General features: G+C 39.3%; 1 protein-coding gene across 1 annotated transcript in view; it reads right to left on the reverse strand.

Moving 5' to 3' along the window:
- The window catches only part of Rttn (rotatin), a 154,541-nt gene extending 133,292 nt beyond the window's left edge, over positions 1–21,249 (reverse strand). The window contains exons 1-11 of the mRNA XM_027403748.2: positions 20,945–21,249; positions 20,500–20,687; positions 19,419–19,596; positions 19,059–19,148; positions 18,312–18,402; positions 16,505–16,619; positions 15,848–15,998; positions 12,374–12,539; positions 10,139–10,317; positions 4,885–5,000; positions 1,397–1,567 (exon numbers count right to left, since the gene is read on the reverse strand). Coding sequence (XP_027259549.1) covers positions 1,397–1,567; positions 4,885–5,000; positions 10,139–10,317; positions 12,374–12,539; positions 15,848–15,998; positions 16,505–16,619; positions 18,312–18,402; positions 19,059–19,148; positions 19,419–19,596; positions 20,500–20,687; positions 20,945–20,975 — 1,476 coding nt within the window. The 5' untranslated portion in view covers positions 20,976–21,249. The remainder of the gene's footprint in view (positions 1–1,396; positions 1,568–4,884; positions 5,001–10,138; positions 10,318–12,373; positions 12,540–15,847; positions 15,999–16,504; positions 16,620–18,311; positions 18,403–19,058; positions 19,149–19,418; positions 19,597–20,499; positions 20,688–20,944) is intronic.
- Positions 21,250–22,902: the final 1,653 nt, after the last annotated feature.

A 22,902-nucleotide genomic window follows, 5' to 3' on the forward strand; every position in this document is an offset into this window, starting at 1 on the left:
ACGTTTTACTATTAACAGTCAAATTCAGAGATATAACCTAGAAGCCACAGGATGACTATAGCCTGAGCCTGCTCCCCTACAGATTTCCTACCTAGACTAGCTAAGCTGCCTTCCTTGTTCAGTTACATACAATAAACCACCTCCTCACACTGACTTTCAGGGTGGCTGTTGATGTCAGTGTCTCTATTACAGTGGACAGCCCAATCAATCTCAGCTTGTCTGTACATGTCTCTGTGTCTCTCTCCTTGTCACCCCAATGAGTTTTCCAGAACCAAGTTGTGTAGGTCTCAGAGAAGTGTGCAAAGAACAAGAGGGAGAGAAGGAAGAAGAGAGACATAGAGAGAGAGAGAGAGAGAGAGAGAGAGAGAGAGAGAGAGAGAGAGAGGTGTAGAAAATGGGCTAGGTAGAACCCAGAAAGAGACAGTTATGCTTGGACTTTGAAGTTATATTTTAATACTCTGATGGAGATTTTGCTGGCAGTATTTTCCTTGTGAACTGTCTGTCTAAATGGATTGTGCTCATCTCCCAAACTGTCAGGGTTCTTTAGGTTTTCAGAGTTCCACAAGTTTGGGGTTGACGTAGCAGGTCACTTTACAGTCACCATTGACCTGCCCAAATTAAAACAGTCCTGGACTTACAGCCAACTTGCCCAGATCTTTGTCGAGGCCTTCCTTTCCTCAGGTGTAGAAGGGGTCTGGGCAGTGGTCTTGGGCTTGAGTTTCATCTCTTGCAGAAGTACGCTAAAGCAAGACAAAGCAGCCAGCCTCCCACCCTAGGCTATGGAGCCCTTTGAGACCAGAGTCTGAGGTGGCATATGACCTCTTGGAAGGGGACTCCTTGGTAGTAGAGCACTGGCCACTACACAGCAGGCTAGGCAACACCTCAGGAAACAGCGCTGGCCCTTCCACTTGGTGGACAAGACCAACAGCAGCTGCTTGTAGCAGGGCTCTTCCAAGCAGCCCTGAGAGACACCTGTTTCAAGGGAAAGATCTTACTGGTTTTCAAGCTTTCCTAGTTTTTGAGCAGGACAAACCAATCACCCAGGCCAGAGGCCAAATGTTTTCTCTCCTCAGCTAGGTTCCAGAGATCAAAAAGAACTGACACTATACTGCAACATTTAAGAAACAAAAAAGGGGAAGTTGTGAGTAGAGGAAGCCTTGGTTGAATGTGTGAGCACATGGCCCACCTGATCCCAGTTTTCTGTTCATGGGTCTGTGTGCTTGTCTATTTTCATTCTCTCATCACCCAGTCAGGTTCCCAGGGTGGAGCCATGCAGGATGTGTGCTATACGACACATACTCTGAAAATATTCTAAAGCAGAACACCTTCACACGATTAAATAGTCACTTATTTACAATGTTCACCGCAAGCACCCAGCCTTAACTCCCTTCCTTACCTTTTCAACAGGGAGAAGGGTTTGCAAGAGTCGAACCGTGAACAGTGCGATGCTGATGAAGGCCATCCTTTGGTGTACTAGCAGGGCCTCTGCTTGCTCCAGGCTAAAGCTGGTTTTACGATAACATATGGTTTCTCCAAGGGACCCTAATACTTGGAGCAGTTTCTCTTTCTGAAAACATTCAAACAAGACAAAACAATCAATTTTGCATGTAAACATACAAATGTCATTGAGAACAAATAACATATTATTGTTAAAATACTATCATTAATAATTCAACACAAAAATTTATGCCACTCAACAATAATAACCAACAACTGATGATAATAAAAAGTACAAAGGAATGACAAATGCATTGACATTGTAAAGAAATGCTACCAGCTCTGAGAGTACAGAATAAAAAATCCTAACCATCGATAACAAAAACAATAAAATACAAAAGCTTAATGGACTATAAACTCCTCCCTGTTTCCACTGCCTAATTTTCCAAATTGGAGCACACATTCATATGGACCTTGCTTCAAATGTGTGTCTGAATATGTGCTGAGTACAATGGCAAATATAATGGGGTAGAGGAAGTAATTTAACAGATATAGCCTCAAATTGATCCAAATGTTATTAAATAATAAAGCAGAAGAAGCCAATTTTCTAAAAAAAAAAAAATGTCAAATTATGTCAACTTTCTTCTCAAGTAGTAATGTTGTTTCAAGAGGAAAATATTTTACCATTATAAATTTCCATGTAACTTACCAGTTAACCAGGACATTGCATCTTTTATATTGAAAGGTATAAATAACATATAAAGAAAATCATATAGCATAAATGAACTGACTTGCCAAGTCATGGCAATATAGACTAAAATATATTCTAGGTATATTTGACATGCTCTGACAGGACAGCTTCCATGGGACAGTACAGTAGGACAATGACAGAACACGCTTCAAGTCTTAACTCCCGGCACAGTATACATAAAAACTAAAAGGGAAAATCACCTGCAGGTTAAGGACACTGTATACTCACTGCAAATTGTTTGGGAATTTAGAAGCAATGAGACATGAAGACAAAAATAAAAGACTGCTTGCCAGTGAGCTACAATGCAGTGTCACAGAGATTGAAATGAAACAAAAATGAAGGACAATAGGAAGAGCTGAACATTATCTGAAACAAAGGCATAGGTCTAACCTCCTTGACCTAATTGCCATGTGTATAAGGAAAAACACAGACCTGATTTTATATGCAAAGCAGAATGAGGTACTCTGGAAAAACCTAATTTTGGCAAGTGCTTAGCAATAAATTTTCTGTTTTAACAAAAATAATTTTCTTTTATTTACTTCAAATGAATAAAAGTATTTAATTCTAGGGCAAGATTCATAACACTGTACTTAACAAAACTGAATTACAGAATGTTAGGCATGACTGAACTATTTAGAACTATCTTGAAATATGATTATATATACTTAAGTACTTAATTTCTAAATTAAAACAATACACAGTGTTGCTCCTTTAATGACTTAACAACGATATTCTATCTGTCATCTTAAATTTGGCAAAAGTAGGAACAAAAAGAAATTTCAAGTTTTTGCTTCTTCTAATATAACCCTGAAGAAAATAGCTTTTATCAAGAAGGTGTTTATTCTTAAGTAAATGTATAATTTCAAGTAATGATATTTGACCTAGCATTTCTTCTGGTATTTCTGGTACTTCTGGTACTTGTATAACAGATTTAACCTTTACAGGAAAAAAAAAAAAAATTCATTGAGTCATCAACCAAAAGTAAAAAGTGAATGACTAACTTTCACAGATAAATAAATGTTCTGGCCAAGAATCTTCAAGTTAATTTAAGAAGAAACTGATAATCCACTCCTCACATTTCTAAGTATAAAATCACTTGCTGAAAACCTTCAATGTGTGAAAAAAAAGAAACTTTTTACTATGAAGGAGTATAACTTTAAAGAAAAATTAAGATGAAGGGTTATTTTATCTGGGACTAGAGATGTAGGTCAATTGGTTACAAGATCATTCTGTATGCTGGAAGCTCTAAATTTAGTGCCTTGTCTAGGTATCTCATGCTTGTAATCCCAGCATTTGGGAAGTGGAGACAAGAAGATCAAAAATTCAGGACAATCTTTCACTACCCAACTAGACAGCAAGTAGGGAGGCCAGCCTAGGATATATGAGACTGTCTCAAAAGAAAAAAAAGGGGGGGAGGGGCTTGAAAACATATTATACCGATATCATTTATTTATCTTTTCATGTGTCATTTAAAATTACCATAGGTATTTGTATACATGGTTCTGTTATAGTTAGAAGGTTAATAGCCTCCAAGGTCTAAATGCTAAAGGTTTTGTCTCCTGGGTGAAGCAGGAGGTAGAACCCAGTAAAATATCTTTTAAGTCCCTGGAGCTCTTCATTTGAAGAGGACTGAAGGACTCTTCCCCTTTCTTTGTGCTTTCTGACCATGAGGTATGCAAATTAATACCTTATAAAGACCACCATTTCTATCACACACACCTGCCTAAAACCCAAAGCAACTATGTCTACTTAGCCTTAAGCTCCAAAACTATAAGTCTAAATAACCTTTTCCCTTGACAAGTTAATTATCTTAAGCATTCATTATAGCATCAGAAAGTTAATTAACACACAACTGTTTATTATGTAAATATCTGCGCTATATGTATTTTACTTGTGTTTTATGTTCTGACTTCTATTCCCAAGGATTACTAACAGCCTATACAAATCTTAACTAAATATAGACAGACATAAGCACAATAACAAAGAAAATTCAGTAACTACAAGTCATCACATGGGCTGGGGATACAGCTAGGTGAAAAGAACATGGCCACCATAAGCAAAGCCCTGGGTTTGATCCCCAACATTTACAAAACCCTAAACAATTTTTCTTAAACGCAATATATATTTTCTATGACTAATAAATTATTATAATACTTCCCTAACAGGATAAACACAAAGAAAAGGGAAATTAAGAGAACACACATTACTGACATTAACAAAAGAGACAATACCATTCTTTCAAGAAAAACGATTCTCAGATAATTGCAAAATAAAAGATAAAAATGACAAAGGAATTATCCTACACTGAAATGTCAAAAAAAAAAAAGTTATAGTTTGCAATTACATAAGGATACACTGAGGGCTGAGAATGAGTTTCAGTGGTAAAATTTTTGTGCAACAGGTCCAGGGTAGAATCTCTAGCACCAAAAACAACCAAAGTTTGGTAATTTATACATCTCCTAAATGGTATGCTATAATAGAGCTTTCCTGAAGCTACTGTGTATTTCTGAGATTATCTACCAAATGAAATACAGAGAGTGAAGAACAAATATCTGTCCTAGTTTGCTTCCTTTTGCTGTGGTAAATCACTGACCAAACCAACTTGGGGGAAGAGTGGGTTTATTTGGCTTACACTTCATATGACATCCCTCACCAGAAAGTACAGCCTACTGCCCCCCAAACACCATGAGTCTCACCACATCTATAGCAAAGAGGCTGCTATCATCCCAGACTTCGGGTGAAATTGCTTGTCCAATGAGCATCATGTCCTCTGCAAGCAGTTCCAGAACTCTTATGATCATTTCTCTGCTGCCTAGACACAGAAACAGGAGAAAGGAAAGAGAAAAGAAAGTCACTCCATTTTCAGATAAGCAGTTGGACACTCTAGCTAGGCATGCTCTCAAAGTCCTATTTCCCCATCTTTGATGTTTTTAAAACTGATGGCAAGATGAATGAGGATGTCACAATCTCACTACAAAAAAATCAAATGTGCTCATAAGTGGGAAAGTTATTTGAGAGTAGAAAAACCAAAATTACCGCGAAATAGATTTAAGCAATTTCAAACTCAGAGACTATCCATGTTACACATAATGTGCAACAAAACAAGCAGATTTAGAGAATGTATTCTAATCATTTCTATCTAGTACCTCAAGTTTGAAGCTTTGTCATAGATGAGTATTTTCACACATACGAGTCACATAGAAAGCTAATTCTATACCACAGTGACGAAAAGAATAAATGTCTACCTACACTGTATCGTATACTAAAGAAATAATAAAAAATACCATCCAATGCTAAGGATGTAGCTAGTTGGTAGAGTGCTTGTCTAGTTTGCTTAAGGCTCTGGGTTCCATTCCCATTATGGCCTACACCAGGAGTGATAAAGCACACCTCTGATCTCATTACTCAAGAGGTAAAGGCATGAAAATCACAAGTTCAAAGTCATCTTGAGCTATGTAGTAAGTTTAAGACCAGACTGAGACACCTGAAACTGTGCCTAAAAAACAAACAAAAAAACCACTCCTCACAAACCTTCCAAGAGATGCTGTGCTAACTAGACATGGTGGTACACACCTGTAATGCCAGCACGGGGTTACATAACCTGTTCTTGGCCTCACTACCAGACCATCTAAAAAGAACAAAACCATACTCCTTTAAAAGAAACCGTTAATCTCCTTTCTTTGAGGAGACTGGAACAAAAGCATTTCCAAAATTCTCAGTGAGGCAAATTTTCAAATAAGACTGTCCTATCCTTTATCTTAAAAGGTTAGCTCCTAATGAATTATTAGTTAAACAAACTCCTGAATCACAGATATCTACGTTTATTTTTTTCATTAACAGCTGGAGCAAGCTCTCTCTCTGCACCTCTTACAATACTGAACAATTTCAAATTATGCAATAATTTACTGCAAAAGGGCAAGGGAACACTTAGAAATTTTTATATGCAAGATATAGCTTTATAATTATCAATCTGACTTTTTACAGCAAATTAAAGAAAGGTTAAATGGAAAATCATTAAGTCTAAAACTGTTCTTCCCGCTATACCCAACAAATAAACAAAAACACTCGATGATGCCAAAAGTTCATCTCTCCCATCACAGAACACTGTCAGCATGGAAAAGTGTGTGCACTCACACTCCTGGAAGCCAAGGTCCCCACTGTGACAAAGAAGGGGACAAGATTTTCCAAGGCATAAATGCTTCCCAAATTCTATCTCCATCACCTCCAAGTAGGAAAATAACAACAACAAAAGAAAACCTTAAAATTTTAACTAGTAATATGGGAATTTTTTTGATAATTAAACTAACAAGATTTATCGTAACAGAATGGTGTCAGGAGTGGGATGAGCCCATGCCCCAAGGTTCCCAGAGAAAGAGGGAAACCTCCACCACAGCCTGCCCTGTCGGGCCGCTGACAGGCATTGGAACAGCTTCCATATGCTCGCGTCCTCCCGTCACTTCTGGGGTTTAGACTCGGCACTTCCAAGGTGATAAAGACAGACCCAGATAAAGAAAAACCTCTAAAGGCTTACACTGCATTTGAAAATACATGTAGGCTTGTGAGAGAAAAAATAACAGGAGGAAATAAAGTAGCCAGTTATGGTGGCCAATGCCAGTAGGATTTGCTGAAGGAAGCAGAGGCAGGCGGATTTCCAAAGAGAAACCCTGTCTCAGAAAAAAAAAGGAACAAAAGGAAGTAAAAGTAGAATAATAAGAAAGCCACCTAAAGATGAAAAATACATGGAGAATCTGGATACTAAATGCCATATTGTTGTCTGTAAATTGTTTGATTGCCGAGGAAAGACTTACTACTACTAAAATACATTTGATTATAAATGCTGCTAAATTAATCCAACTTATACATTTTAAAAATGCTTTGACTTCAAAATTTAAGTTTAAGGACAGGCTACTTAGAAATAAAGGTTTTGCTTGTATTTCCACAGAAAATCGAAAGCTGTTGATTCCTTCCAGACTAATATGGGTTGATCAAGCAAGACCCCCTGAAGCTGAGATGATACAGCCTTACAGACTACAAAAACAAGGACTTGGTCAGGTTTCTGTGTTTTATCATGATCCCCATGGTATATGAACATCGCCCCCAATCAGCAGGAAGCAGTTTAGAAGGAACGACGCCCAAATCCCCAAATACTGTTTATAAATGTTTGTTTTCAATTAAATGGGGTTAGTTATAAATGATAATAAACACAGTCAATCTCTTATTAAAAAAAGAAAAGGGGAATAGGAAAAAGGAATGAATACTTTGCATTGGTATAGATTTTCATTTATTGATACAACTTTAAGGTCAATTTTGTGATATGTATATGTCTCCTCTTGTTTAGGTATTATGTTTATACAGATCTTTTACCTATAATAGTCAGAAGTTATAATTAGGTTAGTTAGGTTTTCTAGATATACAGAGATGTATTTGAGATGGATAGGTATTCTTCAAACCTTTCAAAGACCTACAGAAATATGGCATTTAAATGGTTTAGGGTTTTTCTTGACAGTGAGACACAACTGCTCCTGGCACACCAATTACGTCAGAAAGGAGGATGGACATAGAAGAAACTCGTTATGGAGTTTGCTTTCAACATGGCAAGATTAGCCATTTGGGCAAGAAACTGCTCTTGCCTGGACTGTTTGTTGCTGAATAAACTAGATATGCAGGACCCACAAGAAAATGACTACTAAACTTACAAAACAAGACAGCACTAAAGGGTTCCTGTTAAAATGGAGAAGTGTGCCAGACACACTGTGGCCTATAGGCTGAAGATGGATGCCCCAACGTTACAGAGGAACTTTGGGTGACTGTCCAGGTAGCGAGAAGTCTCTGTAAATTCTAGAGTTTATATATTATCCTTCTGTGGTCTTTGATAGAGTTGAAGACAGATAGTTATGGTTATAGTTTTCTTCAGTTATTATAAAAGATAAGTTATTCTTTTTATTTATACAGAAAAGAGGAAATGATGGGGAATGTACTGTGTATGTTTATCTTATTGATTGTTAAATACAATACTGTTTGGCCAATGAGACAGCAAGTTAGACGGGACTGGAAGGCAAAGAGGATTCTGGGAAATGTAGTAGAGAAGAGGTGATCCAGGCAGGAAGTGACATAGCAAGGAGACTCATATTTAAGTGAAGGAGAAACAGGAAGGGCCCCTCTTTCCCCTTCGCCTCCTCCAGTGATACAATGTGATCCACCGACAAGGAGGGACGCAAATAAGGTGTCCGATAAGATAAGTCTTATAAAATATATAGGTTTATGATAGCTAAGACTGAGCTAACAGATGAGAATCCTAGTCACTGGCCAAGCAGCATTGAACCTAATACAACTCATTCTCTGTATTTATCTGGGCCTAACTCGGGCAGGCGGCTGGCGTAAAGCTCACATGTGGCGGTGGGGCTCAGGCGGCTTTTAGCAGAAAGATTTATCGTAACAACAAGGGCAAAACTCGCTTATATTTATATCTTGACAAGTTTATCAACCACTAAAATCTGTAGGTATAGGCGTGAGTGCTGGCCTAGAAAACATAAAAACCTGGTTCAATTTCCAAAACTGAGGGGGAACGTACAGATTTAGAGAATAAAAATCATTACTACCTCCAATACTTTGTTTACAATGAAAAATGTTGAAAAGCAGGGATCTCACATTTAGAGCTTTAGTCAAGTCCCTTTTGTTGGCCATCTGACACTAGGTAAGTCTGAAAATCATTTTAAACCCTAGTTTCCTCCTTTAAAAACATGAGGACAAAAATACTAACTACCACACCTGAAGGAGAAAATGGTTGTTGACAAATACAGGAAATAATGCTCATGAAATCAAGTACCAACTGTCATTTAAGAAAAGCAGCTCGAGAGAGAAAGACATCATTCAACAGAGTTCAAGCAGAGGGGTTTTCTTATTATGGGGAAAGGACTGTAAAAAAAGGGAAAGGGAAGGGGGGTGATGGGCCTCCAAAAACTGGAGCAGCAGGGGAGAGAGGAAAGAGGGAGAGGAAGGGGGGGACATGAAAAGAGAAACAGAGGGGGGGCAGAGAAAGAGAGAAACAGAGCAAGGGAGAGGAAGAGAGGGGAGGAGGATGGGAGGTGGGCAGGGCCCTTTTAAAATGGAACGTAGTGAATGTGCACAGATGTTTGCTCTTAGTGGCTGTCAGAACCCCAAGGATAGGCCGGTACAGGTGCCCGAATACTAACACCAATGACTCAGCAGGCTGGGACTCAACACAGACTCTGGTAGGCAGGAGCCATAGTGTCACTGTTGTTACCACTCTTTAGGAAAAGCACACTTAATACTTATGAGTAAAATGTGACCCAGAATATTTGAGGTTTTCTTTAAAGAAAAATACATTGTTAAAAGGTTAGGAATCCAGTTACAGGGTTTGGTTACCATTTTCCGGCTTCTAAGATAATAAATGTGGCTAGAGAGATGGCTCAGCAGTTAAGAGCACTGTCTGCTCTTGAGAAGGACCCAAGTTTGGTTCCCAGCACCCACATGGTGGTTCATAATCTTCTGTTACTCAAGGGGGTCCAATGCTCTTTCTGGCCTCCATGGGCCAGTGTTGCAAGTGCAAACACTCATACACCTAAAAATCAACCTTTCTTCAAAAGACATGAATGTTAAGTGTGAGCAGTAGAGAGTGACTAAAGAGCGAAGGTGATTTTTTTTGCTGGTCTTAATGTATCTTCCTTGACTTTTTTCACCTAAATTTTATAGTTAGTGTTTATGTTTAAAATATAGAAGCCCATGACAATAAAAAAAAACTATGAATAGAATATTCTATTTGATTATCAGCATGGCACCCACATTTAGTAAAGTAAAAAGGGGGAGGGGCTTATTAACTTAAGTAAAAATAGATACTAAAAACCTTAACCGGAAACAGAAAGAGCCCATCAGCCATAGAAGACACATAAACACAAACTGTAGGAAAAGGGGATTCCAGACAGAGCTGACCTGTTCTCAGCAGAGGAGCTGCGGCTTCCAGGATGGAGATGCAGAACTGAGGAAGACTAAGTTGCTGGAACTGCAACTCCAGCGCATCCTCTGCTTCCAGCTCCTGCAGATCTACGTGTGCCCCATCCAAAGAAGGAACCGATAGCCTAGAGTTCACGTGTGCATGACTGCTGCTGCCACTGGAAAGCGAACAAAGGCAGACCTTGAGTAACATGCAACTGCCAGCAGACTTGCTGTTTTACCTGTGGCTCCGTAGAACTCACACCACTCACAATCACACTGGGTCATGAGAGAATCCTGACCAATTAAACTAAATTCCATAGAGAGAACTTAACACTATACATGAAGGAATGTGGCATGCAGCTCAGTGACACAGCACTTACCTATCATGTACTTGACTGTGAACTGCAACACCACAAAAGAAAACTTGAACATGAAGCAAAAATACATTTATTTATACCTTGCTTTTCATATTGATGATTCTGAAACACCAGCATTCCCATAGCAGCAAACATGCACAGCAATAACCCACTCACTTCTCAAACAAAACAAGGAGGCTTACGGCAAAGCACTGACAGGAGCAAATCATGAAGATAAAACCAATTCATGAAGTTGCCGAGGGCTTCTGTGGTTTACAGCTAATGTTCTAAGTAAGCCAATTCGAGAAACGGGAGATGGCCTCAAAGATCCCATAGGAAATGGGCTACTTTACTGGTATATCCAACATCATAGAATGATTATGAAAAGGCTTTCTCCATTAAAAAAATTCTTACCTTGAGTCCTCAAAACTCTGACTTCTGTTATCCACAACTATAGCTGAATCACTGAGATACGCTATTAGAACATTTAAAATGGAAAGGATTTTATGCCTGTTTCCTTATACCTTAGCTGCAAGATCCCAAGCATCCCAAAACATTGAAGTAAACCACCCAAAGTTTCTCTCAGTATTGACAGACCCTGTGAGGAGACTGTTCACACACCGAGAACAAGGCAGTAAAGCATGCCTGGTGGCAAGGTAAAAAGAAAGCCCATAAGCACTCTACTCTCTTGCTACACACAGCCCCAACTTTACTCCTGAGCAAGTGCCATGGATTCAGGTGTTTCTGTAAATAATGGCAATAATAACAATGCCTATCCTATTATAACACTGTCTGAAGGTGACAAAGAGATCAAGAATATAGAACATGTGGTACAACCTGAGTACCTGAATCTGTGTGAGCTTGTAGGGCAGCAGCAGCAACAACCAAGTCAAGACACAGGCTACCTTACTGAACATCATGCAAGAAAAGGCTACTGTGTTACAATATTTATGACCTAGTATAAGCAAACACAGAAATCCAATGGCATCCCTTCAAGCAAACATGAAAAATCTGCGATCTCACGGATAAATGATGACCCTTGAAAATCCTTTCCAAATACACAGGATTTTAAATTATGATTAGATGTACAAAAAAATGTGTATAAAAACACCATTTTAAAACTGTAAGTCAGGTATCCCAGAGTCAGCTTAATGGATAAAGGCACTTACCATGAAAGCCTGATGACCAGGGTTAACCCCAAAAACACATGTAAAGGTTAAGAAGAGAATCAAATCCACAAACTGTCCTCTGACCTCAGCGCATATTGCAGAGCATGCTAGTCCCTATGCCAACTGCCCCCACACACACACTTGAGTTTTTTAAATATATCATTCATTTAAAGCAGTGGTTCTCAACATTCTTAATACAGTTGCCCATGCTGTAGTGACCGCCCACCATGAAATTATTTTCATTGCTATTTCATAACTATGATTTTGATACTATTGTGAATCGTAATGTAAACTCTTTTTTGAGATAGAGGTTTCTCAAAGGGGTATGGACCAACAGGTTGAGAACCACTGCTTTAAAGCCATGATTTTTAAAAGTAGGTAATATTCTATGTATATGTGATAGAAATTATTTCATGGATCAAAACCATTTATTTAAGGAAATAGAAAGAAAAAGAGAATTATAGATTGGCTGTCAGAATACCAGTTCAAAGTAAAATGCTGTCAACATGCTGTTTGGGGTAACATAGAGAGTCAGAAAGAAAATATAAATGGTACTAAGTGCAGAGTTTCAAGGTAATATTTGTTAACCTGAAGATCATGATAACAAATCCATGAAAGTCAGTTTAAGCAAGCAACAGTTCAAGAAAAGACAGGAAGGAACAATTCCCTCCTCCTAAAATACAAACACAGACACAGGAGCCAGTCACCTGGAAGATACTGCATCCCAGTCCTGACCATCTCCTCGGGGCCTCTGGCCTGTACGCCCAACCACAGAAGGCCGAGGACTGCTGCTTCCTGGAGACGGGTTTGGGGAATGGGAAGTACCTCTTGCTTCATGACAGTAAGATAAAGAAGAATTCTGGGAGATTGTATCTGGAAAAATAAAGAACTGTAATTACCCCTTAGCAGGAACAGGCTTCTGATAATGTGAATTATAGCCACCAGTCTTTCAGAAAAATTAACAAGAGACAGAATGATTCTGCAGGGACAAAATTCAAAGAGAAGGTCAGCCTTTCCAGCAAATATTCACACAGCATATTCCTGACATGATTTTAAGAAACTCTGGGTAGTGACAGCAAGACTGTGACACAGAACAACATTTGCTAACACCTCCTAGCTTTAAGCTCTCAAAGCACCCCTTGCCTTGGACCACATACAAACATTAAACAAAATGAAACAATCAAATACGAACTAAAGCCATAAATGCTTCTCCAGCCAAAAACAGAAAAATCCTCAAAGTAATTACTCCCTAGATATCGAAACCAAAAGTATGAACAAACAAGTAAAACAGATAAGCTGACTTCGTCACATATTAAAACTTTTGTACAACAAAATATGTTACAAGAAAGTGTAAAGACAAAAAAACAGACTGGGAAAAATATTTGCAAGTATATATCCAGCAAGGGTTTAACATTTTGAATATATTAGTAACTCCTAAAATTCAGCAGTAAGCAAAGAACCACCTGAAAAAAAAAAAAAATGGGCAAGGATTTTAATAGCCATTTCTCCAAAGAAGACATAGAAATAACAACCAGCACATGAAAAATCACTAGTGAGTTTGTCACCCACTGTTAGTATTTGCAGATGCAAATCAAAAGGACAGTGACAAACTACTTGGCACTTATGATAAAGAGCAAGAGCAAGCAAAAATGAGTAACTACAATTGCTGAAGCTTTATGCAGTACTGGTGGAAATGTAAAATGATGCAGATACCATGAAGGGCTTGTAGACCTTCCAAAGCTAAAGAAAGACCTAGCGTATGACCTTCAGCTCCACTCCTAAATGCTTAGCAGACTCACAAACACACATGTAGGACACTGTACATTGACATATGATCCAACATAGATACAACACACATGTCCCTCAAGAGATGAATGAATAAACAAAATATGGTACACGCATACAATGGAAGATGATTCACCAACAGGAAGGAATAAAATACTGGTATATGGTACAATAAAGACACAGCTTTAAAATATTACAAAGAAAATAAGCCAGACACAAAACGCCAAATTCTGTATGATCTCACATGTATCTAGACTAGACAAAATTCACAATGAAATAGAGGTTATACGGGGGTTTAAGGAAAGAAGAAATGGGGAGTTATTAATGTCTCTCTTCAGGGTAACAAAAATGTCTATAAAACTGTGAGCTGTAAAACTGGGCGTTGGTGGTGCACACCTTTCATCCTAGCACTTGGGAGGTGGAGGCAGGCGGATCTCTATAAGTTCGAGACCAGTCTGATCTACAGAGCGAGTTCCAAAACAGCAAGAACTACCTGAGACCCCACCTCAAAATAAAATAAATAAATGTACATGTTCATATATATCTCTAAAGACACATGATAGTAAAAGAAGATATAGTATCATTTCATAGCACATGTGTATGTATTTACAAACAGCTATAGATAATAATAAACACATGATAGATACACAGACACATTGATAGATGATAGACTTACAAGAGCAAAAAATGAACACTTCGCACATCTCACAAGACTTCAAAAACTATGAAATGCTTAGCCCGTATAAGCTTTCTTACTTCCCTGCACCTTGGATCATGACACCCTGCTCGCCCAGGCCACATATGCCTTGCTCAAGCACATTACCCATTTGGTGCCTTGGACTCGGACTTCCCCTGGAACACTCTTCTTGCAACTCTTCAAGAGGAATACAACCATTCAACTATAGAAAGTGGCATCCTATGCTGTCACATCATGTTTTTATTTCCTTAGAGGACTTCTTGTTAGAAACAAACCTGATTTTCATTATCTTCCTCCACTGTCTAAAATATAAGAGTGTATTGGGCTGCTAGGTCAGTGCAATCTACCCAGAGGCCAGTCTATGAGCTGGCATATGGGAGGAGATAAGACGTACACACAAATATATACTTATCTTCAGAGACTATCTCTATTAATACTTGAGCTTTCACTGATAAAGAATGGGGTCCAGCTCTCTGGGATCGATCATTTGCAGAAAGCCATATCCTACAGATACAATGAGAGCCCATAGTCTCTGTCCAAAGTAATTGCAACATAAAGTACAAACACTCAAGTAGCAGAGGATGAGTGAAGTCCCCAAGCAAAAGGGGACTGTAGAGCAGTAAATTAGGGTAACAAATGACTGGAGTTTTGTATTCACCTCTCAAGGCATAGTGTGTAGGCTCACAGAAATCAGGTTGTAGAGACCATTCTGCCTAGGCCACCCTGTATCCCCATCTGTCCACTAGGTGGCACTTTTCCTGTGAAAAGGCTGTGGCTGCCTGCATATCCTCAAATGCTACACCTCAAAAAGCATAAACATGGTTTTGCTAAAATACAAATCAGTGTTTTTTAAACAAGACAATTTGTTAACACAATATATACCTTGTATTAAAATTCCCTAAGTCCCACATGAATTGTCATACTCTGAATCCTAGTCCCCAGGCCCATAAGGATAGAGAACCTAGGGATAAACAGAAAAGCATCTGTAAATGTCTAAGCAAGAAAATTCACTACAAAGAAGCTTCAGAAAATGGAACTTCTGCTATGTCACACTTAAGATGAAAAGCCAGAAGTCTCAGAGGGGAAACACAACGGAAAAGGAAAGGAGATGAGAGGTGAGAGCAGCCAGGGTACCGGACAGTTCAGCAGTGACGGACACTCACAGCTCTTCCTCAGGACCCAGATTTGGTTCCCAACCCCCACATCAGGGGGAACCTGTGTGTATGTAGCTCCAGGTCCAGAGGATCCAACACCTCTGGCTTCCTCGGGCACCTGCACTTACATACACACACCCACATGTGAACACAAAACTACGTATTGTTTTTAACAATAAAAATTAATCTTTAAAAAATAATCTTTAAAACATCTGCAAAGGAATACATATATTCCTTTTTTTGAGAAAATCCCAGAAAATTATAACTATGAATGACTTCGTGTGTGCTACTGTCCTTCAGTGTGTGTCTCTTCCTTTCTTAGTGCCCACACCTAAATCTGTATGAAAGTCTTTTTCTTAGTAACTCAAACTTTGCTTTATTTAAAAAAAAAAAAAGGGGGGGGCAGAGATCATGGTGGTTCTGTCATTTGTCTAGCTTCTATTCAAGGATCCGATAACATTTTTGCAAACACAGTAAACTTTCAAGTGCAGTGGACAGTTCTCAGAAGAAGATAAAGAATATCACTGATGACATAAGCAAAGTACCTTGTTTATTTGAGAAGAGGTTGGGGTCTCGGTAAAAGTTGAGTCTGTTCCTTAAACATGTGCACAGTTGTTGCAAACAGGACACTGACTGTAACGCCACACGATGCTTCCCATCTCCCCCAAAGGCCAGCTTCACCAGACACAAAAGGGCCTGAGACAGGAGAGTAAAAGTAGTCACAGAGATGGATGTAACCAGGCTTGGTGGGCAAGCCCAGGATTCCAGAACTTGGATGGCAGAGGCAGGAGGATCAATCACAACTTTCAGGCAACAGTCTGGCCTGCACAACAAGTTCCAGGGCATAAATAACAACATCTAAGTTTTTTAGATTATTGTTTTTAGAACTACATGCAAAAAGAAAAAAGGATGTAGCACTTAAGTAAGGAAAGGTGAATAATCAAAGAAAAAGTAAACCAAAAATGACAATTTGAGAGAGGCAAAGTTAAGAGAATATACTCAGTGAAACTACTGTCCACTAAAAGAACTGTAACTATCCAGATAAGCTGAAGAGAAAGCAACTTAAATAACTCAATACTTCATTTTTTTTAATATTAATAAAGTTCTCTTCCCAAAGACTATTCCTCTGCCATGCAATTTGCTAATTCGTGGTGAGATAAACTGTTCTGTTTTAAAAACCTAAAGCAATTGCAGATACTTACCTGAACTATCTTTGGTCTCTGAAGGAAAATCTCAGCAGGAAAGTCTTGCATGATCACATCCTTCAGAAGTTCACATGTGTTCCAGATCAGTGTGTGGTTACTACTTCTCAAAGAGCTAAGACATCAGAGTTACACATCAGAAAGAGTCCTCCTACACCTGCCTATGTCAGCTCATGGCATAAATGTCTCCATTACACCTAAGGCCTAGCAGCAGCACTCTTTCTGGTGACGATCCTCCATCTTTTCATAGTGGACTCTGAGGAGGAGCTGCTTCCAGATACCTACACTTATAATGCAGTGACTGCTTGCTGGCTTTGATCCTCCACCAGACCATACTCAGGAACAGGAGCTCTATCATATTAACCACTGAGTGTGGAAACTATCACAGTTCTACCAAATGGGACTGGTGAGGTCAAGCATGATTTTCTAATCACAAGAAAAAAGAACAGCCAGTATAGTGGTAATTTCATGGAATTCGATTATCTAGTCATCTTCCCTATTCTGGGCGTCTTCTTATCCCACACCCCTCAGCTTCTGTTTACCTGAGGATGCAGCAATTGTCCACAACCCACCTCAAGAACTCAGCTTGGGTTGGTCCAACCTCTTCCTTAGGTACTGACTACAACTAATACTATGGGAACATTATCAGAAATCACCTGTATCTTGCCTTAACTCTTTCAAATTGAATTTTTCAACTAAATTGACACCTTATCAAAAGAGGCAGGTCATTTATTGTGATGTAAATGAAACCATATCAAGTGAATATAGATATTAAAAACACTCTCTGGGACTGGAGAGAAAACTCAGTAGTCAATAACACTTGCTGCTCTTGCAAAGGTACCCCCGTTCGGTACCCAGCACCCACATCACCCAGCTCTGAACCACCTGTAACTCCAGCTCTGGGGGATTGGATGCCCTCTTCTGGACTTTTCGGGCACCTGCACTCACACATGCACAAACACACACACAGACACACATAATTAAAAATACAATAAGACTTTCTCAATTTTTAATTTTTAAGACAGAGTCTCAATATGTTGCCCTGGCTGGTCTCAAACTCATAGAGATGCACCTGTGTCTGCCTAAAGAGTACTTGTATTAAAAGTGAGTTCCACTATGGTCAGTCCTAAAAATAAAATAAAATAAAATAAAACTTAAAAAAACAAAGACAATAAACAAAACTCTGCAAACATTTAGATATCAGCCCTCTACTTCAGAAGGTAATAAAATTGGGACACAATAGAGAAAATCAGTGCAGTTATCTCCAACCTTCTCAACAGAGGTTTTTCTCCTAATGGAGCCCACATTTTAAAATATATTCTATCAAAAAGATTATTTATATTTAATTTTTCCATTGTTCTTCATGAAGGGCACAAGAAATAGGCAATCAGACCAAAAAATCTACACAATAAGAGCTAGCATGTTATGAAAGATTATGTAAGATTCCAACCATAAAGAGAAACTGAATGAGCCAGGTATATAGTGCATGTTTATCACCACAGTGCAGAAGAGGAGCAAAGTGAAAGGAGGAGTCAGTAGGTCAAGGTCATCCTTGACTACAAGTAGCATGTAGCTTAAGCTACATGATACCCTATCTGAGGGGAAAAATAAAATGGCAAGTAGATGGCTCAAAGATACAGACATACAATAATTTTCTGGCCTTTATTTTTTTTTTTTTTTTAAACACTGAAAACTGTACCTCTTTTCAATACTTGTTGCCATTTCCAGAAGAAAACATATGGTGGTAACTATTAAATTTTTATGGCTACTAAGAACCAAAAAGACCTATACTGCATCAGAACTGTACCTTTCATTGGAAGAAAGAACATGTCTATCTGTTGTGGTCAGGGGAAGCCAAGGAAATACAGAAAACTTCAGCCACTTCACAGTCGGGTTTCCTGTTAAGGAACAGCAAAACTTAAGATATAAAAGGAACAAACGTGACAGTGTGCAAATATCTATAAGTTGTAAAATGAAATTAACCTTTTCCTTCCAGATTGCTCTGTCATGGTGTTAATCAGAGCAACAGAAAACAAACTAATGTAAGTCACTATGAAGCATCATCAGGAAGGTCTCTACAGCAGCACAAGAGCATAAACCAGACATAGGACAACCACATACTGAGACCTAGAATGAGACTCCTGGAAGAGAAGGCTAAATCAGAAGGCCCTGATTGTATGTCAACTGGCTGTTACACAAATAGTGATAAAAAGGAAACTAGGCTGACCCTGAGTCTCCAAGTGGACTGGATTGATGGTACCATTTCATAAGCTGGTACCACCCATGAGACCAGCCATGAATCATACCTGGTACAAACCTGATAAGAATTTGTGTTCAACAAGCACTAAATATAGTGACAGCACCAACTCAATACAGTTAGTGAGGCATAAAACCTGACCACACAGACTCAAATCCTAAGCTAGTACAAAGCAAATGAAACATTAAATTTTGTGCTACAGCTTTCCAGTCTGACCACAGCATATCTTTGGCTCAAGGAAGAAGAGTCCATTGATCTTTTTATCAACCGATCAAACACTTCCCCATCTATACACACCAACTGGCACTGGTGGCACTTCCATCTGCTGGAAATTCCTTTTGTCTTGGGAGAAATACCCTGTTAAAACTTCATGTTGTTGTGACAATTCTGAAAAGAAAATACATGAATTACTGTGTTATCAATTCACCTGCTAAAATAAAATTATGTTTTAAATTATTTTATTTTCTCCCACTCTTTCAATGATTATTAAAACAAAACAAGGCAATCTACCTTGTTCTGTGAATACTGTATCTCTCAAAACAAACAAAAAAAAAATTACTGTTCACATAGACGCACACATACCCAAATGTAATAAAGATTTTCAAGAAAATACACAGCAAAAAAAATTAACAAAATTGAATACAGAAAAACATTTACCAATTTGATCAGTTTGATAATCGGCAGTACACTGAATAGGAACTTCTGAAGGAAGAACAAAAAGTCCATCAAGAATGCCATCAATCTCAGCCTGCATTGCTGGTTCCACATGTGGACGGAGCTTAGATAAGAACTCTACTGCACCAAGGTCAATCAAGTGCTGGACCGCTGGGGGATACTACAGTAAAAGAAAAAATCTTGAGAATAGCCATGGACATGAAAATGTTCTGAACTTCATTTTCCCACAATCAACACATAGTTATTTTGGTAAATCAAATAGTCCATGTTTTGAAAAACAAATTCTGAGTCTTGGGTGCTCTAGAGTAAACAACTTCCATTAATCAAACATAAGGTAAAGGAGACAAACTTGAAGAAACATCTTAAGAGAAAGAAGCCAAGACTTTGAGCACTGAAAATACACACTACAAATTCCTCTTTATTTTTAAATGTTTTATTGTTACTATAGTGACCTTAGAAAATGGGTTTCATTACAACACTTTTATACGTATTCATCATTGCACTTTGTATCCCCAAAACACACACACACACACACACACACACACACACACACACACACCACCCCTCCCCTCCTTGGCCCTTGCCTCTTATATATACTTTTATCTACTGACACTTTATCCTATCTGCTAGGATAAAGCATAAAAAAAAAAAACTGAACTTATACTGACATTGGTCCTGACAATTAAATTACTTTTAAGGTAGGTGGAAGAACAAAGTCCATTGTTTTTAATGGGATAGCATTATATGCAATGTTAATTAAACATATTTAAATGTGTTCCCTTTAATACTGAAACGTCTAAATTAAACATTAAATATCAGAAAAAAATGAAGAAAAACGAGCAGCAAATTATCAGAAATAGAAAATACAATAACTTAGTTCTATCTCAGGGTACAGTACCATGTGAGATTAGGCTACTACAGCAAATGACGAGCAAGATCTACCCAGGTGAATTAGAATTCAACACCGCTGGCTGTTTTCAAACTTATTTTAAATCTCTAGTATGTCTTTCCATAAATGCTGCATTGAATTTTGACTCTGGTTGCTTTATTCCAAAACGTTTACCTTAACCAATCTGCTTAACAAGGTCAGAACCTCCTCTCTCATTGGGACGGATGGGAAATTGAACCATTCGAGCAAATGGAGAAAAAGCAACCTTTCCTGAATCAGGTCAGCATCGCAGATCAAATTGTGCTCGATCTTGCACAGGATACTTTTGAGGGCGCGCTCCCTGATCTCCGCCAGCTGATGGCCTGTCAAAGAAGTTGGCACAAAGTAATTTCGTCTCCCAATTCTGAAGAGACGACCCACCCGTAACTTATTCTAAATGTGAGTGGTTTACTCTGGAGACAGTCCGGGGTGAAACAGCCGCGGGTGCGTTAGAACTAAGCCGCCGAGCATTACACAGTATGTGCAAGGTCCGCGGGCTGTTCTGGGCAAGCAGGGACTAGGAGCGGTGACCGCGCGAGACCCGAGGGTTCCTCCGACCCTGGGCAACAGAGACAGTTACCAAGCTTCCTGATGAGCCCCGACAGAACCATCTCGTCGCCACAATCGGCCGCCGCCGGAGAATTAAACAGTCGCGCCACAGCCTCCGGCCATAATTAATGTCCCCCGGAAACTCAACCGACAGGAACAGCGGTTCCGCGATGTCTAAACTAGACACCCCTTGAGTAAAGAGCATTAGGTGAGATGTTCTCAATGCTTACGTCACCACCTAACGTTACAATCTCTATAAGTCGCTACTTCTCATTCCCTAGATCGAAATCTTGACTCTAAGAAGTCAGAATGCATAAAGGCCTCAAGAGGCGGTAGAATCCTCTTCCGCCAACGTGCATGTCGGGAGTTGTAGTCCTAGGTCAGCCCTGCTCCTTGCAGGAGTTCCGGACACGCCCCATCGTTCCTTAATACAGAGTTCCGGCTTTCAGGCGCGGGCTCAGAAGCGGGTACCTGGTCCCTGGCAGCAGCCCAAGACTCTGGTGTTCTCTTCTCCCTCCAAGAAGGATTTGTTCAGAACCTGACAATTTGAATGTTTAGCTTCTGGAGCGTGGGTTTTGTTTTGAAAAGTTACCCTTCCAACTCTCTCCCTGATTACAAACTGTAAAATATAACTGCAAAGTTCTGCAGCTCTGGGATACCTGACCTCAAGTATAAGCAAGCAAGGTACAAAAGGAGGAGTTGGGGAAGGAAGACCCTCGGAAAGCTCAGGCTTCCAGGAACTTAGTCCAGGGCAGCAGCCACCCCAATCACCAGGCTGAGACGAAAGCTGGATGCAAACTGCACGAGGCTTTATTTTTGTTTAACGAGCTAACCCCATGTTAGCTCGGGTCTTTCATCCACCCGCCATGGCGGATGACTAGCAAAAACAGTTCAAAGCAGCTGCATAGAGACCTATAGGGCAGCGTAAGGGGAGTGTCTAGGGGTCCGCACAGGCTCAGGATTGGTGTGCCTCCAGGCTTGGAGGGCTTGCCCTGTGTTGATTGGTCAACTGGTTGTTATGGCCCAAAGGCCCTCCCAGGGTGATTGCTATGCTCTGTGCATCATTGCTGTGTGCTTGTCAGTAAAGCACACCCAGAGCTATAAAGCATACCACCACCAGCTAATCTCTGATTGGTTCCTTGCCACAAAGCAGGCACCTAACCTCTAGTGACCAAGGCAAGGTCAGAAAAGCATGTGTCCAGCTGTTATGGCTGCCGAAATGGGGAGCTGGTCCCTTCAGAAACAAGAGACTGGAAGAGGGAAAAAGAAAAAGGAAGTGAGTGGGAAGGTTCTATTTAACCAAATTGATTTTTCTAACATACACTGTAATCAATCTCAACGAAAAGAAATTATATACAATAGTAAGAGTGATGACACAATTAAATTTATAAAATGATTAGCATTTTAGAGAGCATGGTCTTTTCACTCCCCTAAGAAGAGACTGAATGTCAATCAAGATAGATAACTCATTCTTTTTATTTCTTTCTCCTTTCTCCCTTCCTTCCTTCCTTCCTTTCTTTCTTTCTTTCTTTCTTTCTTTCTTTCTTTCTTTCTTGCAAAAGAACAAATGTAAAAATCCGAGGATTACCAATCCCAAGTCACACCGACTAGTAGGTAAGATTAAGAAGCTAGGCTGGTGTTTCCTGTCGACATTAGAACAGTGCTGCTTGTGTGGGGTGTGTTTGTGTTAGATTTTTTTAAAAAGTGAAACTTGAGTTGAATCTTCGATAAACAGAAAATGTACTAAACCCAAAAAGTAGAATGAAGGAATTCCTACCAGAGAAAACTGTATGGTCGCAAAGAAAACAATTTGGAGGAAATGTGCCAGATACAAACAAAATGAGAAATTTAAAGATGTCAATTTACTTGTGAGGAAGAAAAGGACAGGAAGGTTGCTGCTTGTTTCGGGATATTTTCTATTTGGCCTTCCAATAGTTCCTCCCAACTTTTCTAGCCCCACAACTTCTGACCAGTACAACACTTTCTAGC

Source organism: Cricetulus griseus, chromosome 2 (assembly GCF_003668045.3).
Source record: "Cricetulus griseus strain 17A/GY chromosome 2, alternate assembly CriGri-PICRH-1.0, whole genome shotgun sequence".
Classification (NCBI taxonomy): domain Eukaryota; kingdom Metazoa; phylum Chordata; class Mammalia; order Rodentia; family Cricetidae; genus Cricetulus; species Cricetulus griseus.